Below are 17,972 nucleotides of genomic sequence, written 5' to 3'. Positions count from 1 at the left end.
GCTAGGACCTGTGTTAAGCCTTTATACTTTATACAACCATACAAAATAACTCTTGTTTCCCTATTTTACAGATGAAGAAACTGAGGTTTTTAGAGGTTAAATCATATACCCAAAGTCCTAGAGTGCGTAACTCAGACAGTCAGATTTCAGAGTTTTCACTCTTACCCCTCCAGAAAAATCTCTAGGCTTCTAAAGCAGCAGGGCAGGCACACCCTCCTCAGGAGAAAATTCTAATCCCGTCCCATGCTGGATGGAAGAAGCACTTTAAATGCCCCCCTAGAGAGCCCCATCCATGGCCTGGGAAAGGAACGTGGCCCAGGACTTGACGGGCGACTCGCTGGCTATATAAATTGGGGGGCCCAGTGCAAAGGGAAAACGAGGGGCCCTCTGTTCAAAAACAATCAGGAGATTCAAGATAGTGACAGCAGAGCATTAAACCAAGCACAGGTCCCCGTGTGACTACACAGGCCACGCGCCTGTGAAGCTGGCCCTATCTCCTTCCCACAGAGGTGACCCGCAGTGGCATCAGAAAAGCACCAAGAGGCCCAGATTCTGCCCAGGACAGCAGCGGGGATGGCCCCAGCAAGGAACTCAGAGCTTAGAGCTCCAGTCCTGGCTCTGCATAGCCTTGAGCAGGTCACCCGAGCTCTCGGATCCTCAGTCTCTTCGTCTGTGGAGTGCGGAATGGGATGACCACCATGATCCTTTTAAGCTGAGCAGTTGATGCCACATGGGGAACACTGAAATAGCCATCTCTTATGGGAGCACTGACACTCAGGGGACAGTGAGGAAAGCCAGGATCCCCCCCACCTCCAGCCTTCCCAGCCCTGGCCAGGGTTTGCGACCTCGCACGAATCTGGAGGTCGCCTGAGTGACAATCTTACCTGAATAAACACAGGCAAGCCACCCAGGACCTGTTCAGCCTGCACTGGTTGACTATAAAATGCATACACTTGAAACAACCAAAACAGAGGCCACAAAACCCAGAGGCAACAGCTCTTAGTTTTGCTTCCTAGGAACCCCTCAGTCCCTGTGAGATCAGGAATGGGGAAGAAATATTAGAAAAGAATAAAAGAACTTGACAGGCCGTAAGTTCCAGGGACATTCATTGCTCCACTGGGAGGGCTGCTGTCTCAGCCTAGCACTGGATGGCGAAAAACAGCACAAAGGGCCGGGCGCGGTGGCTCAGGCCTGTAATCCCAGCACTTTGGGAGGCCGAGGCGGATGGATCACCTGAGCTCAGGAGTTTGACACCAGCCTGGCCAATATGGCAAAACCCTGTCTCTACTAAAAATACAAAAATTAGCTGGGTGTGGTGGCTCATGCCTGTAGCCCCAGCTACTCGGGAGGCTGAGGCAGGAGAATCGCTAGAACCTGGGAGGTGGAGGTTGCAGTGAGCTGAGATTGCACCACTACACTCCAGCCTGGGCAACAAGAGGGAGACTGTCTCAAATTATAAAATGAAAACAAACACATACACACACACACACACGCACAAAACGGCACAAACGAGCCAAGGGCCACCTGGTTGGAATCCTAGCTCTGCCACCTCCCCGCTGAGCAGCCCCCGGTGGGTAACTTAACCTCTCTGAGGCTGGGTAACGTAGAAGAATAGCGCCCCCTTGTAAGCCTGTGGAGAAGGCGAAAGGAGATGGCCTGTGTCACACCCTGGTCCACAGTGCCTCACACAGAGCAGGAGGTAACACTTGCAGAGTGCCACCTCATACTGGGGTGAACCGTATGAAACCGCCAATAATCAGCTGTTGTTTGCCTATGAAAATGGCAATATCACATGGTTCTACCCACAAAGACACACAGCGGGGAGCAACACACACTGGGGCCCATCGGATGGTGGAGGGTGGGAGGAAGGAGAGGATCAGGAAAAATAACTACTGGGTACTAGGCTTAACACCTGGGTGATGAAATAATCTGCACAACAACCCCCCGTAACACAAGTTAACCTACATAACAAACCTGTACATATACCCATGAACTTGCAATAAAAGTAAAAAAAAAAAAAAAAAAAGGTTCTACCTAGTACGTGCCATAGTAGGTAGATATAATGTTATATGTATTAATTCACTGAATCCTTTCAACAACCCTATGAGGGAGGCACTGTTATTATTCCTGTTTTGTTTTTCAGACAGGGTCTCTCTCTCTCTCTCTGTCACCCAGGCTGGAGTGCAGTGGAGCGATCTCTGCTCACCACAGCCTCAAACTCCTGGGCTCAAGCGATCCCCCTGCCTTAGCCTCCTGAGAAGATGTGTGCCACCATGCCCCGTGCCCAGCTAGATTTTAAAATTTTTTTGCAGAGACAGGGTCTTGTTATGTTGCCCAGGCTGGTCTTGAACTCCTGAGGTCAAGCGATCTGCCCACTTCAGCCTCCCAAAGTGCTGGAATTATAGACATGAGCCACCGCACCTGGCTATTATTCCCATTTTAAAGATGAGGAAACCAAAGCACAGAGAGGTTAACACCCTTGCTTGAAGTCACACAGCTAGTAAGAGGCGCTGAGATGGGAACAAGACAGTCTGGCTCCAAAGATTAATAACTGAGATTCCAAATGATGACCTCAAATCATCAAGATAAGTTTAATTACGTTCTAACCTCAGTTTGAGAAGTCAGAGAAGTGTGAAATCCATTTTAGAAAGGTCTCTGTGCAAACTGATAAAAATAAAAAAAAAAAAAAAAAAAAGACTGGCTCTGAAACTCAGCTAACTGGAAAAATTCGCCAGTGTGCCACCCTTTCTCCCCCTAACCCTGATGGCAGATAAGTGAGGCATTGCTGGGGGTTGGTGGCTGATTTTGTTCCTTAGCCTTATCTGCCCTTCCTAACACAATCTAGACTCAGGAGCATTTGCCAGAAGCCCACTATGATCATCTGTGTTGTTGCACCATTGTAGAATCTGTGGAGGATAAAACAGACCTTCAGAGAAATTTCTAGACTGAAACGAAGGCAAACTTCCTTCCTCATGGGTACCCATGCCACAGGGAAGTCCTTGAGACCAAGAGTATGTAACTAACCGCCTGGGGGCTGCGCTTTGGAAGGTCGCTCTGCCTTTCGTCAACAGTCATAGAAACAAGTGGGAGCTTGTGAATAGTTCAACCCCTTGATATAGGTGTGAACCCAAGAAGAGGCTGGAGAAAGTGGCAATAAGATGGACAGGACCAGCAGGATAACAGACCAGCAAATTCTGGCTGAGGGTCAGAGGTTCAGCTGTTTGACAGCCTCAGCCTGAGAGCCACGCTCTCTGATCTCATGAAACGCCATCCCCTTGGCCAGGCATGATGGCGCACAACTGTAGTCTCAGCACTTTGGGAGGCCGAGGTGGGAGGATCGCCTGAGCCCAGGATTTCAGGACGAGCCTGGACAACATGGTGAAACCCCATCTCTACTAAAAATACATAAAAATAGCCAGGTGTGGTGGTGTGCGCCTGTAGTCCCAGCTACTCAGGAGGCTGAGGTGGAAGGATTGAGCCCGAGAGGTGGAGGCTGCAGTGAGCCATGATCAGGCCACTGCACTCCAGCCTGGGCAACTCCATCTCAAAAACAAAGAGAGAGGGGGGGGGGGGGGAGAAAAGAAAGAAAAAGAAAAAAAGAAACTCCATTCCCACCAGAAGCATCACTGGAATCAATCACAGAGAAGATAAAGCAGCTCCTGCAATATATAATTTCCTGCAATTTCTGTCTTTCACCCTATCTTTTTAAAAAACATATTAAGTTCTTTGAAAACATCAGGATTGCCTCCATTTGCATCTCTCCGCATGTTAATGGGGCTGCTTGGGAGACAATAGCAAACAGCCTTGCTCTCCAGGGCGGCCTGGCCTGCTCTGGCACCTTAGCCCTCCCTGCCCTGAAGAGGGCTGTGAAGGTTAGAGGTCAGGCCAGGGGGTAGGGGGGAGTTAGCAGGTGAGCTGAAGGCTGGGGACAGGGCAGCAACCCCCAGCAGGAGGAGAACAGAAGAAGGCTGTTGGGTCTCACTGGCAGCTTCCAGATTCAGAACAAGTATGAGGTGAGTGTCAAATTTAAAGAGGACCCAAAATCTCAGTCATCAAAAATAATTTTTAATGTGACATTTAAAAAATCAAAATCAATGCAAAAGCTATATCAAAATTTTAAATGAAGACATTTTATAAGTGAAGCAGAGGCATAGAAAAGGCCAGGGTCATACAGGGAGTAAGCAGTGGCTTTTGGTCTGGATCCAAAGCCCAAGTTCTTAATCACCGTGCCCTACAACTTACATGCCCTAACAAGCACCTTTAAAGCCAGGAACAGTGGCTCATACCTGGAATCCGAGCTACTCAGAAGGCTGAGACGGTAGTATGACTTGAGGCCAGGAGTTTGAGACCAGCCTGGGCAACATAGTGAGACCTCCATCTCTAAAAAAATAACAATTTAAAAAATTTAGGCTGGGCGCTATGGCTCACGCCTGTAAGCCCAGCACTTTGGGAGGCCGAGGTGGGCGGATCACTTGAGGTCAGGAGTTCAAAACCAGCCCTGGCCAACATGGTGAAACCCCGTCTCTACTAAAAATACAAAAATTAGCCAGGTGTGGTGATGTACGCCTATAATCCCAGATACTCGGGAAGCTGAGGCAGGAGAACTGCTTTAACACAGGAGGTGGAGGTTGCAGTGAGCCAAGACCATGCCACTGCACTCCAGCCTGGGTGACAGAGCAAGATTCCATCTCAAAAAAAAAAAAAAAAAATTAAAAAGAAGAGCTTTTAGATAGATGGTTGGGGCCACAGTACATTTATTGTCTTCTCCTTAAAATGTGCTGGATTTTCCAAATCTCCTAGAATTAACATATTATCTTTTTTAGTCAGAAAAAAATAAGACATCAATGAAAAAGAAAAGGAATCATTAGTCACAACTCTGAAATTCAGCACTCCAGCAGGAGGAAACACACCAGGAGCTGGGGGTGATTCTGTGAGTAGGACCCTCTAGGAAGAAGAGGCTGGAGCTGGGCTCATGGGATAGGACGGCAGAAGCAGGAAACCTCGGATGTCAGTGAACACCCCACAGGCTGGAGGTTACTCATACACAGATGGTGGCCACAGAAGCTGGTCTGAGAGGCTGGGCCTGTCTTTATGCATTGACTATAATAACTATGTTGAGGCCAAGCTGGCTTTTCTTTGTTTATTAATGACGGACTTCCCTAACAATCCAATCAGTTGTGCATCTGTTGATTTGGTCATTCAGAGGCTGAAAACCCCAGACTGACCGTTTTCCCTCCCACCCATTGAGCCTGTGTTTCTGGGATACTAACCAAAATCCGTCAACTGAAGTTCAAAAGAAAAACAGGACAATTTGGATATGAGGATGTTCACTACAGTATTGTTTATATTGTTTCCTAAAAAGAACAGCTTTGATAAATTATAGCCCATCCATATAATAGAGAAATAACACGCAGCTATTAACTACATGTTTTCTAAAAATGTATAATGATATAGGAAAAGGCAGGCTATAAAACTAGATACTATATTACATCAATTATAAGAAAAATTATGTACATGGACACTCAAAGAAAGCCTTGGAGGAAGCACATCAAAACGTCAACAGTGATTATCTCTGAGTGATTTTTCCATGCTACTTATATTTTTCTATATTTTCCAACTTGTTCATAATGAACATGTTATTTTTTTTTTAGCATCAGGAAAAAATGTTTTCGTTTTGCTTTAGTTTTTAAGGCCAGATAAATTATTTCTAAGAGCAAAAAATTTCAAACTAACCTTAAGAAGGGTGATGTTTGAATGCTGGTTACACAGGATGCTCATATCGGTCCCAGTCACAACACACGTCTCTCCTATGTATCAACCTGCATAATTCTGAGTCTCGAAGAACCTTCACCACCTCCCCCACTTAACTTGACTTTTCCTTCTCATCTCTCTTTCTTCATGGCTCTTCCCTCTTCCCTCATCTCTCAGGTACAGAAACTGGCCTCTCCCTGAAGCTTGTCTTTGGAACAGTGAAAGTTTTGATTGTGTTGGGATCCAGGCTGCTAAGTTCCCCAGCTCTGAGGTCCCACACAATCTGGCCCCGACTCCCACCATCAGCACCTACAGTCTCATCTTTCTGACTCATCATCCATCACTCCTGCCCCAGGGCCTTTGCACAGGCTGTTCTGTCTGCTTGGACCAATCTTCCTGAGGTAACTGGAAGGGCTCATTCTCCCACCTGTCTCTATATATTGGCATATTACATAGTATCTACACATTTTCCTTCAGGATAGTCAAGAGTCTGATCAAACAGTTGTTGTAAGAAGAGGCACTGGATCTGCCAGGGCTAAGGACCACTGCCTTAATGTGATTGCTGGTTGGCATTTCCATCTCTCACACTAAATTAAAATTTCTGGGAGAGCAGGGACTCAGTCAAAGCATATTTCCTGAACTGAAATGAAAGAACACATGAGCACGCTGGTGACACCTAAGGGGTGGTGAGGCCCCCAGGGGCAGTTATGGTGTGAAGTTCTAACTCCCTTTGCTCAAGAGGTGAGGCGCACTCCATCACTGCCTCCTCCATGACCACCACCACCATCCTGGCTGGGACAGCCAGTCGGGTGGAGGGACCTGACTAGGAGGTGGTATGGACATATTATCCTGAGCTGGAAAGTCCTGACTCCAGAGCAAGGCAGGTCTGGGTGGCTGACAGGTCTCTAGGGGGAACCAAGGGGCTGGGAAGTGAAGGGCAAAGAGCTATCCAACCCTCCGTATTGACAACAATCCTTTTTTTTTTTTTGGACAAGGTCTCACTCCGTTCCCTAGGCTTCAGTGCAGTAGTGCAATCATGGTTCACTGCAGCTATGACCTCCCAAGCTCAAGTGACCCTCCTGCCCCAGCCTCCTGAGTAGCTGGGACCACAGGCATGCACCACCACACCCTGCTAATTAAAAAAAATTTTTTTGTAGAGATGCTCAGGGGGTTCTCACTGCGATATCCAGGCTGGTATTGAACTCTTGAGCTCAAGCTATTCTCCTGCCTTGCTCGGCCTCTCAAAGTGCTGGGATTATAGGCGTGAACTCCAGCCTCCACTGCTCAAAGCCAGCCTTTCTGTTGAGGGCAATAGCCCCACAAGGAACAGAAGGTCGGTGACTGTTCCCTGTACTGTGAGGGCTGGAGGCTCCAAGGGTGAGGGAAAGACTGAGGATTAGGAGTCCGAGGCCTGAGCTAGAATCCCAGCAATCGTAGGCAGGCCACTAACTTCTCTGCATCCATAAATCAGGGCCACTCACACCTCAGCCCCCTAGCCCTGCGGTCAGAATCAAATAAGACTAAATAAGAGAGTCTCGGTAAACAAATGTTGGCCAGTATTACAGGCAGTAACAATCGCTTTACTGCTGAGCAGACCTGAACCTTGGGTGATTCAGAAGGCCCTTCGGGAGACCAGCCTCATCATTGCCAACATCAAGTACCATTGGATAGTATTTGGATCAAATTCTGATTGTGGGAACTTCTTTGGCATTTAAATTCCAGATGAACAAGGCTTTTCTATAACCTGTCAAACTATGCTGGTGACACGCTGGAGTCCACTGTCATCCTTTGCTGGTTCCCATCCGCCCACGCCGTCCCCATGGATGAAGAGAGGGTTTGTCTACTTCGGCAAAATGTATTCATTTGAGCAGGAAGCCCTGCTCTGGTGAAAAATCATCTCTCAGACCCCACCCTCTTCCTTTGATCCTCCCACTGAATGCTGAGCTGGAAAGACGAAGCAAAGCTGTTCAGATGTAATTATTTTAATTCAGCCAGATGCTGGGAATTAGTCTCTTTTCCTTGCAAGGATTCTAGGGAGAGACAGAACTCAGCTAAAGATGCCCCAGAAGAAAAGGAGCTGACAATCTCAGGAGGAAGGGAGGGCGCTCCCTGCCTCCGACATAGACCCCTTGTGCTGGAACAGCTTAAATCAAGAAAACTGCTGCCATCCCTGGGTGAAGGAGTAGGGAGGACTGGGGAAGAAGGAGGAAGAGGGAGGGTTTAATACCTGATAGGTATTAAACCTAAGACTGCTTACCAACCCCTGGAATGCTAGACCAGTAACGGCCACCAGCATTGTCTAGAGCGTTAGAATTTCCAAAGCGCTTTCATGTATGTGACTTTATTTGGTTATAAACTAGGAAGAAAGTCACCAGCTGGGCTAGAAGCTTGGGGAAACACTGAATTTAGGTTCAAGGAATTCGGATGCACCCTTTCCTAGGCATCTGTTAGACACACTCACATTCATGAACTCCTTTAACCCTATCAGCGCCAAGTTGCAGGTGGAGAACGGAGGCTCTGGGAGCTGCAACAGCTCTTTTCCACAGGGCAACTGAATTCTCTCCCTTGTCTGAACTCCAGTGGCATCCAGATCCTCAGCGGACATGTGTGTTTTGTCCATGACCTGGTGCTGAACACAAGGTCTGTGCTTTCTAAGCATTCAGTCACATATTCGTGATGGGTCCTCAGGAACACCTACTGCACCCTGAGTCCTGCCCCGGGTGTACACATTGGGTGGGGTTCATTCCTGCTGCCAAGTGCCTTCAGATCCACTGAGATAAACAGATAAGCAGAGCAACCAGGGTGAGCAGTTTTTCAAAATATGTTATTTTATGAATTTTATGAATTTCTTTGGTCATCTCTATACTGCCCTGTACTATCGATTCTGTGTTCACGTGTCTTATTCTTCCACTGGAAGTCCTTGGAAACAGAGTTTGTAACACCACAGCCCAGTGGTTAAAGACTTTGGCTCTATAAGCAAACTGCCAAGTTTCAAATCTCTTCTACTCAGTGGCTGTGTGACCCTGGACAGGTCACCTAACCTCTCTGTGCTTCGGTTTCCTTATCTATAAAAGTGAGGAAAATTAATGAGGACCATAATTCATCAGATACTATAACACATCATACTACATACTACATTATGTATTATAATACATTAGATAAGTAAGTCAATACATGTAAACCGCTTAGCACAGTGTACGGCCCAAAATAATGACTCAATTAATGTTCTCTAACACTGTTATATCTCTATACCAGCAGCTCTCAAAGTATGGACCAGGAATCCCGGGCGATCTTTGGGGTCAAAATGATTTTCATAATAATGCTAAGATGAAGAGTTTTCCAGAGGTTATCCGACAGGGATTTCACAATAGATTGACTACAGAAGCAGCCATGAGAATCTGGATGTCTTCCATTAAGTCAGACATTAAGGAGATTTGCAAAAATGTAAAACATGGCCACTCTTCTCATTAAATGATTATTGTAAGTTATTGTTGTTTTTCAAAATATGTTATTTTATTTATTTATTTTTTTGAGATGGAGTCTCGCTCTGTCACCCAGGCTGGAGTGCAGAGGCTGCAGTGAGCTGAGACTGCAATCTCATGAGCCACTGTACCCGACCTCAAAATATATGTTATTTATGTTGACCCATAATGGGTTCAACTATTGTTATTTTTAAAGGAATCAATACATACATTTTTAAAAATTCTGTTTAAATTTCTGGTAGGGTAAATATTGATCGACAGTTGATCCGTAGCACTGACCTCCCAGGAAGGTAGGAAAATCTTGGTTCTCCTGGTCATCCCTCCCAGCCCCATGGGAAGCTGTGTTCCCAGGGTAGCCCAGGCTTTGTTTACGCTTGCACCCTGCCCCTCCCTGCATCTGTCCCAGCCTCCTCCTCTTCTCTCCAAGCTCCACCACTTTCCAACTTTTATAGCCACTCTTAGTAACCTAAGATAGCAGCGGTTTCGGGGCTGAGCCCAGATCTTAGAATCAAGCTGACCTGGAGTAGAATCTTGGCTCTGCTGCTTGTCTTCCTTGAACAGGTGACTTTGCCTCTCTGAGCCTCAATTTCCCCATCCATAGAATGGGAGTAACATTTTAGTACCTACTTCTTAGGATGATTGTCAAGAGCAGCGGTAACTTATGTAAAGTGCCTATTTCTTGACAAATACTGACCATCACCATTATGATACTTTATCATTATTGTTAATCCTGAGGTCCCCTGAGCCCCTTCTTGGTGTGCTCAGCTGTCCCCATCTCCTGATCCCCAACAGTCCTACAGAAAAAGCAAGACCAGGGCTGCCTGGTACTGCAGACTTCTTCCCAACATATGCACGCGCACAGACACGCTCCATTCGCCCCATGCAGGGTGTCACCCTACTCCAGAGATGAAAGTGAAAAATGACAGCTAAATGTCAAGCACCCAGGCTTCCTTCAAGACTGAAAAGGTCTTTGCTGCCACAGTGTTGGTGCCAAGGCAGTCTCGGCTCAAGGACACGTGAGTGGCGGCCGTGATGGGGAGGGGAGGGAGCCCTGGCATGGGAGCCAGGGGACCGAGCTCAGCTGGGCTCTGCTGCTGACTGTGGGTGAGTTCCTTCTCCTCTCTGGGCCTCAGTCTGCTCAGCTATAAAAAGGGAAAACACCCACTAGCTCCGATGTTGCAGAATTCTATGACAGCCAGGTCAGCATCAGGAGCCCTGTCTACCCTTGGTTCCCTCCAGGGGCTCAGGGAGGCCAACCTGCAGTCCGTCACCGCCCACCCCAACCACGTCCTGTGCTGGAGTCCTCTGCCACTCACCCTACAGTTGCTGAGCTCCTCAGCGGACAGGATGATGGTGCCACATTTCTTTCCTGGGACACCACTGGGAGAGGAGAAGATGAAAGAATGGAAAGCCAGACAAAGACACAGCGATAAACCTGATACTCCCTCAATCAGCCCCTGCCCAGCCTCCCCCTCCCGCTACCATCCAGCAGATCTGCCCCAAAGCCCCTGAGAAGACAGAGTCTCCCGAAATCCTTGTGGCAGTGTGGCCTAGTGCACTGCTTCCTGGGGCCGGGTCCCCAAGCCTGGAGCTGCCCCACCCCCTGCTCCCCGAGAGCCCACCAGGAAGGGTAGTGCCTGCAGTGAAAGTCCTAGAATTGGAAAAGCATCCAGACTCACCCGGAGGCTTCCAGACCAGTGGTTCTCAAACTTTCCATCCAAAGACCACTTCTGTGGGCAAAAGACCTCATGGGCTAGCCACCCCACCTCACACCCAGCTGACCCCCAGAGTCCCAGGACAGTCCAGCTCTGAGCCACTCTGATGTGTCGTGGGAGGCAGGAAGGCAGGAGGGCTGGCGGACCCTCGCTGGTAGCTTGCCCAGGCTCTTTCCCCTGGCTACGTCCCCTTGAGTGCCTTGGCTGGGGTCTCCCTGGGAGTGAGAGATCCCAGCCGACTGTGCAGCTCCCCAGTGAAATGGGCAACCAGGTCAAGGTCCGTGAAGTCGGTCCACCCCAGCACATCCCTCCAGGAGGGCAAGTTCTTCAGCTGGGGCTCCACCCAGGAGACCTGAACCACCTCTTCCCCTGGTTAGATGGGCTTTGGGCACCAGCCCAGCCCACTCGGATGTTTGGGACTAAGCCAGAGGTGGGGGAGGGGCCACTGGGAGGGAGAGGAAAATGTCGGATTGTCCAGCAGCTCTGTGACTTTGGGCTCATTCCTGTACCTCTCTGAGCCTCAGTTTTCTCCCCTATATAATGAGTGTGACTGTATATACCCACACAGTGCCTGGCACAGAGAAGGTCCGCAGTGAGCAGCATCCCCCTCCCCGCACCCTTTGCTTCACAATTGTGCAATGCTGGTAAAATCCAGCTTCACACCTCAGGCCAGCCACAGGGCCACCAGCATGCTGTCTGTGGAACACACTTTGAGAACCACTGATGGAGCTCTTCCCAGCACCAGCTCTTGGAGGGAGAGGCTCTCAAACGAGGAGGCAGGGGAGGAAGGGAAGCCGGCCCTGGGGCGTTGACAGGACAGCCCAGATTTCTCCAAATCAGGTGAGCAGAGCAGGGGCCACATCTGGGGCATCCCCTGCCACGGACAGGGGACAGTGCCTGCCAGCTTGTCCCTCTAGACTTGGGCAGCTGAGCTGAGTGCCTCAAAGCCCTTCCCCACCCCCTGGTCCAGTCCTTCATGGTAGTAAAGACATGATTTGTTTGCCCAGGGAGATAGAATCCTCCACGCCAGCCTCCTCCGCCCCATGTTTCTCCATCTGTTCCTCTCTTTGCCTCTGAGTCCTTCTTCTATTTCCGATCCTTCTTTCCCTCCTCTCCAGCCCCAACCTGCTCCCACCTTCTTGGCCTTCCTTTCTCTCTCCCTCCCTGTCTCTGTATCTCTGTCTGCCTCCCGCTGCCTCCCCAGTTGCTGCTTCTCTACTCCGGGTGAATTAGCATTCCCGCTCTCCCTGGGCTGTGAGCATCCCCGGCCCCCTGGAGGCCCCTTCCCCACCTGCAGCTGGCCCAGTGGCATATCCAGCTGCTGCAACCTCAATTCCTGACAGCTCTCAGGGAAGGCCAGGGGAGCTCTGGTTACCCCAATAAAATGCCCTTCTGCAGAGGCCCCTGCAGGCAGAGGTTCCCTGCCCTGCACTCCCCCACCCCCAGCCCCAGTAGGCGAGTGGGCGTGAGAAAGAAGCCAGGGTGGGAACTCCCCAACCGGGAAAGAAGGGGAGGGAAGGAGGGGGAGGCTCTGCGTTGGCCACATTTGCATGAGGCCAGCCGAAACCAGATGGTCAGGGTGGTGGAGTGAGGCTGGCCCACCGCAGCTGGCTAGCAAACGAGCAAACGTGAAAAGTGGGGATTCAGCTGGATCTACTCTGTGGTGAGGAGGAGGCGGACATCCAGCAGCCAAAACAAGGAAGGGGAACAGGGGGGAAAGGATAAAGAGAGGGGAGGAAAGAGGGGGAGAGAAGGGTGGGGATTGGGGGCCCAGAGAAACCAGGCCAGGGAGAGGGGAAGGGAACAGAGAGTGCCCAGCCACGCTATTCCTAGACATCCCCCACCTGTAAGCCCCACCCTCTCCCTGAAGTCCCAGGAGCCACCGGGGCCTGAGATGCCCAAGCTCAAGCTTGGATGGGGGAGGGGCTCGCTGCCAAGTCGGGGCTTCTGTTCAGGGCCAAGAGCCTGGGTGCCTAAGGAGGAACCTAGGACTCTCTGTCCCCTGGATCAGGGCCAGTTTCACAGGGATGGGAGCAGGGACGAGGCCCAGACTCTGAGGCCCCCTTTGCAGAGCTGGTTGAATGTCTAAGGACTCCAGGGCCAGAGATGTCTGGTGACCTACCCGTTGGACACAGCTGGCATGGGTTTGCCCGTCCTGGAATTCAGGCTGAATGCACCTATCCTGTGGAGAGAGGGGAAGAGAGAGCATGCCATGAGCTGAGTACCCCATCCAGACAGGCCAGCACACTTGGCATCCAGATGCTTGGAGACAAGCGGCTGCTCCGGAAGTCATTGAAACAGGATCAAAGTCACAGGCCAGAGCAAGCAGAGCCCTTCTTCTGGGCAAATTCCTCTCCCTCAGTGGCTCTCAAGGTGGGATGCCCAGACCAGCAGCACCAGCGTGTCCTGGGAACGTTATTAACAGGAATGTAAATTCCCAGGCCCAGCCCATACCCACGGGATCAGGAACTCTGCGGGGTGGAATCCAGCAATCTGTGGTGACCCTGGTGCCTGCTGCAGTTTGGGAACCCCTGTTCTCCCTTTCCAGCCTCCGCATCCAGACTGCGAGATGGGGAGACTGCTGGAAGAATCACATGAGATCATGACATGGGCTGAACTGTATCCCCCAAAATTCATGTATTAAAATCTTAATCTCCAGGACCTCAGGATGGGACTATATTTGGAGATAGAGTCTTTCTTTTTATTTTTATTTTTTAATGTTTTATTTGAAACAGAGTATTGCTCTGTCACCCGGGCTGGAGTGCAGTGGCGCGATCTTAGCTCACTGCAACTTCCACCTACAGGGTTCAAGTGGTTCTCCTGCCTCAGCCTCCTGGGTAGCTGGGACCACGGGCATGCACCACCACACCCAGCTAATTTTTATATTTTTAGTAGAGACAAGGTTTCACCATGTTGGCCAGGCTGGTCTTGAACCCTTGACCTCAGGTGGTCCGCTCACCTTGGCCTCCCAAAGTGCTGGGATTACAGGCATGAGCCATCATGCCCGGCCTGGAGATAGGGTCTTTAAGGAGGTAATTAAGGTAAAATGAGGTCATGGCAGTGGGTCCTAATCCCATGGCTGGTGTCCTCATAAGAAGAGGTGACTAGGACACAGAGGTGCACAGAGAGGTGACAACGTGAAGACACAGAGATGAGAAGGAAGACAGCCATCCTCACAAGAAATGAACTCTGTTGACATCTTAATCTCTGATGTCTAGCCTCCAAAAATGTGAGAAAATTCATTTTTGTTTTTTAAGCCACTCAGTTTGTGGCATTTGCCACAATGGCCCCAGTGAACTAACACAGATTTCACAAGCAAAATACTGACGACCCTCATGCCTGGCCCAAAATATGTGTCCAGTAAACAGGAGATTTTCGCAGGGTTTAGTCAGGAAGACAACTAAACTAAGACACATAAAATATTTGATGAGGTAAAAGGTCCACCTCCCCCTCCGATATTGCCATCAACCTCTGTACTTTATCTTATCTTATCTTACCTTATTTTATTTTTGAGAGGGAGTCTTGTTCTGTCACCCAGGCTAGAGTGCAATGGTATGACCTCAGCTCACTGCAACCTCCGCCTCCTGGGTTCAAGCGATTCTCCTGCCTCAGCCTCCCTAGTAGCTGGGACTATAGGCACGTGCCACCACACCGGGCTAATTTTTTTTTGTTTGTTTGTTTTTTTTTTTGAGATGGAGTCTAGCTCTGTCTCCCAGGCTGGAGTGCAGTGGCCAGATCTCAGCTCATGCAAGCTCTGCCTCCCGGGTTTACGCCATTCTCCTGCCTCAGCCTCCCAAGTAGCTGGGACTACAGGTGCCCGCCACCTCGCCCGGCTAGTTTTTTGTATTTTTTAGTAGAGACGGGGTTTCACCGTGTTAGCCAGGGTGGTCTCGATGTCCTGACCTCGTGATCCGCCCGTCTCGACCTCCCAAAGTGCTGGGATCACAGGCCTGAGCCACCGCACCCGGCCTAATTTTTGTATTTTTTAATAGAGATGAGGTTTCTCCACGTTGGTCAGGCTGGTCTCGAACTCCCAACCTCAGGTGATCTGCACCCCCGTCGGCCTCCCGCTGTGCTGGGATTACAGGCGTGAGCTACTGCGCCCGGCCAACCTCTATTATTTTAGATCTTGCTTGTCCTTTAAGCCTCAGTTTCAAAAGCTGTCTCCATAGGAAGTCTCCCTCAATACTCCCCCACCCCCAGAAAGAGTTCCCTGTCACCAACGGTGGACTAGGTGACAGCAGGCAGGAAACAGATCCAAATGACTAGTGGTTTTGGACCCAGGCAGCTGGGAGTTGGGAAGCACAGACACCCTCCCTAGTAGGTCGTCTCCAACCTGGCAACCCACGTAAAGCCATGGGTGGGGGTGCTGCTGGAAAGAGCAGATGCTAATGGGTGTGCTACACTTAGCACATGGTTAACACTGAAGTGGGCACAGGGGCAGATGTTCCTAGAGAAAGAATATAAAATTATGAATAAAAATTGTTAGAAATATGTCCTAAGAGGGAGGGGCCTACCAAATATGGATGTGAATTTTGTATCCTTTTTTTTCAAGAGGCCCTCAAATTCTATAAGCTACAGAGGCCCCCAAAACAGGAGTTTTCCCCTTGTTCTCAATAAATGATAGCTATTTTCATTGTTTTCTAGGAACGCAGAGATGAGACCTTTTGGGAGCCAAGGAAACATTTCCAGGAGCCCAGGGACCATGAGTTACTGGGGGTCCCGGGTAAGGATCTGGAAGAGAGATCACACACACGCGCACACACACACACACAGTGCAGTTATTATTATTATTATTTTGAGACAGAATCTTGCTCTGTTGCTCAAGCTAGAGTACAGTAGTGCAATCTCGGCTCACTGCAACCTCCTGGGTTCAAGAGATTCTCGTGCCTCAGCCTCCTGAGTAGCTGGGACTACAGGTGTGCACCACCACGCCCAGCTAATTTTTCTGTATTTTTAGTAGAGAGAGGGTTGCACCATGTTGGCCAGGCTGGGCTCGAACTCCTAAGCTCAGGCTATCCACCTGCCTTGGCCTCCCAAAGCCCTGGGATTACAGGTGTGAGCCACCGTGCCCGGTTCACACTGCAATGACTGATCATGGTGAGGGGACAGCGTCCAGTGGGAACTTGGCAGAAGCAAGCGGGGGGCTAATGATCTCCCTTTCCTGGGCTCTTTGCCCTGTGGCCTGGATGCCCATCCCAGTCTGCCCCCTCTTTCCTGGGTCCTGCCCATGAGTGTCAACCTAAAATATTCAAAAGGCTCGGGATCCAGTTAAATTAGTTTATTTAAATGCAAAGTGTGAGGGCGGCCATCCAGAGAAACATGGACACCAAAAAATGGTGACCTGTGTTCCCCAGTGTGGGGAAAGGTAAGAATTGTTTATACAGGCACGGGCCCTGCCCCGGGACTTCCTGAGAAATAGGGACAAGAGAGGTCACCCTTACCACCTGGCCAGCCCTGGCTGCCCCTGAAGACATCCTCAGGCTCCACTGTGAGAAGCCTTGGGATTCCTCATCCCAGAGCCTGCTTCAGAGCAACAGCTTTTCCCTAAAAGCAAATTAAGTTCAGGGACTGCCAGGGACAGGATGGGACGGGAGGGGCCTCACTGTAGCCAGCTCTGGCCTACAAGCTGTGAACAATCTTAGGAATATGCTATGTGTGTAGAGCCCTGGGTTCAAATCCCAGCTCTCCCTCTTTCTAGCTGTGTGTCCTTGGGCAAGTCACTTCCCCTCTCTGGGCTTCAGTTTCTTCTTCCACACTATGATAGGGGTCAGGGTGGTAATAGATTATATGGTGTCTAGTCTATTCCCTCCTGAGCCTTCCCAGGGGATGGGGCTCGAATAACCCAGCCTGGGTTCCCCTGAAATACCTGGGTTAGAAGCCCCATGAGAGCAGTGATGCGTGGGGTCTCTTTACTCCTAACAACCCTGCAGATGCCAGTCATAGCCAGCTGACTGCTTTGCCCCCACCCTGAGCCAGCCCCCAGCTGAATGGGCAGGAAGTTGGCCCACCACTGGGAAAGCAACCCAGACACTCACGTGAGGGGCTTCTCCAGGCGGCTCCCAGGGGACCCCACAATCTCTCCAAGGGTGCAGAAGGCCTGGCCCAGGAAATCCTGCATGTCCAGGGAACAGAAGAGACCAGTGTCACCCACTCTGCTCACAGCTATCCCACCTCCCCCATCACCCAATTCCTGGAAGTGTGAGAGCCCTTAAATGACAGGGCGCAGCCTCGGACACACATTCCATCCCAGCAAAGCCCCGGGCCCACCCAAAGGATGGCATTTCAGAAACTGTGGAATTGCCGAGCGATCACTGGCAGAACTCACATGCTTGGATAAATCGGGACTCTTAGAGTCAACGTCGTATCTGCAGGGAACACAGAGAAATGATGAAGGCAGCTGTGGATGTTCTGCCCAATCCTGCCTGGGTTCTCAAGTTGAGTCAGGGCCCCTGTCCCCCAAAAACAGGTCCCAATGCAGTGAATATTTCCAGGAGTAATTGTTGGAACACATGAAAGGGAGCCTTCTGGGTGCTGGACATGTTCTGTCCTTGAGCTGGGTGATGATCAGAGGGGTGGAAATGGATGTAAAAATGCATCGTGGAGTAGGCGTTAAGATTTATGCACTTCACCATGTGTATGTTACACCTCATTAAAAATGGAAAAAATTAAATCAGTGAACTCTGTCGGCCCGGCTGGTTCACAGGTGGCTGAGCCACCTTACCTTTCGCTCCCCTCACTTACAGAGTTTCCCATCTTCGCTCTTTGCAGCCAAGCCTTGGCTGCCTGTGGTGCTAATACCTTGCTTCTGACCTTCCCTTATGGCTTCACCCTACCCAGGCCTGCCCAGCTTGCCCACGGGCCTGGTCACTCAAGAAGGAGGGAGGCATTAACACCTTCACCTCAGCCGTCTACAGGCAGCGTGATGCAGCTGGCCTCCTCCCCTCACCTGGGGTCTGCTCACCTGGAGCCTCACCTGCCACCTTCCCCCAGCATCTCCCACCCACCCACTGGCATCTCTGTG

The 17,972-nt window shown here is 50.2% G+C and overlaps 1 protein-coding gene across 3 annotated transcripts in view; it reads right to left on the bottom strand.

Annotated features, from left to right (window-relative positions):
- The window catches only part of CPNE5 (copine 5), a 97,202-nt gene that overhangs the window by 40,748 nt on the left and 38,482 nt on the right, over positions 1–17,972 (bottom strand). Inside the window, exons 5-9 of one of the 3 annotated variants that reach the window (XM_031935643.1) lie at positions 17,277–17,316; positions 16,987–17,063; positions 13,071–13,130; positions 10,913–10,963; positions 10,550–10,613 (exon numbers count right to left, since the gene is read on the bottom strand). In XM_031935643.1, coding sequence (XP_031791503.1) covers positions 10,550–10,613; positions 10,913–10,963; positions 13,071–13,130; positions 16,987–17,063; positions 17,277–17,316 — 292 coding nt within the window. Of the gene's footprint in view, positions 1–10,549; positions 10,614–10,912; positions 10,964–13,070; positions 13,131–16,214; positions 16,496–16,986; positions 17,064–17,276; positions 17,317–17,972 lie in introns of those variants that run through there. The other 2 variants (XM_023212670.2, XM_023212673.1) reach the window with 2 other exon arrangements.

The sequence above is a fragment of the Piliocolobus tephrosceles genome, chromosome 5, assembly GCF_002776525.5.
Source record: "Piliocolobus tephrosceles isolate RC106 chromosome 5, ASM277652v3, whole genome shotgun sequence".
NCBI classification, from domain to species: domain Eukaryota; kingdom Metazoa; phylum Chordata; class Mammalia; order Primates; family Cercopithecidae; genus Piliocolobus; species Piliocolobus tephrosceles.
Note: the sequence above shows the minus strand (reverse complement) of the source record. Positions and strands in the feature narration are given on the sequence as shown.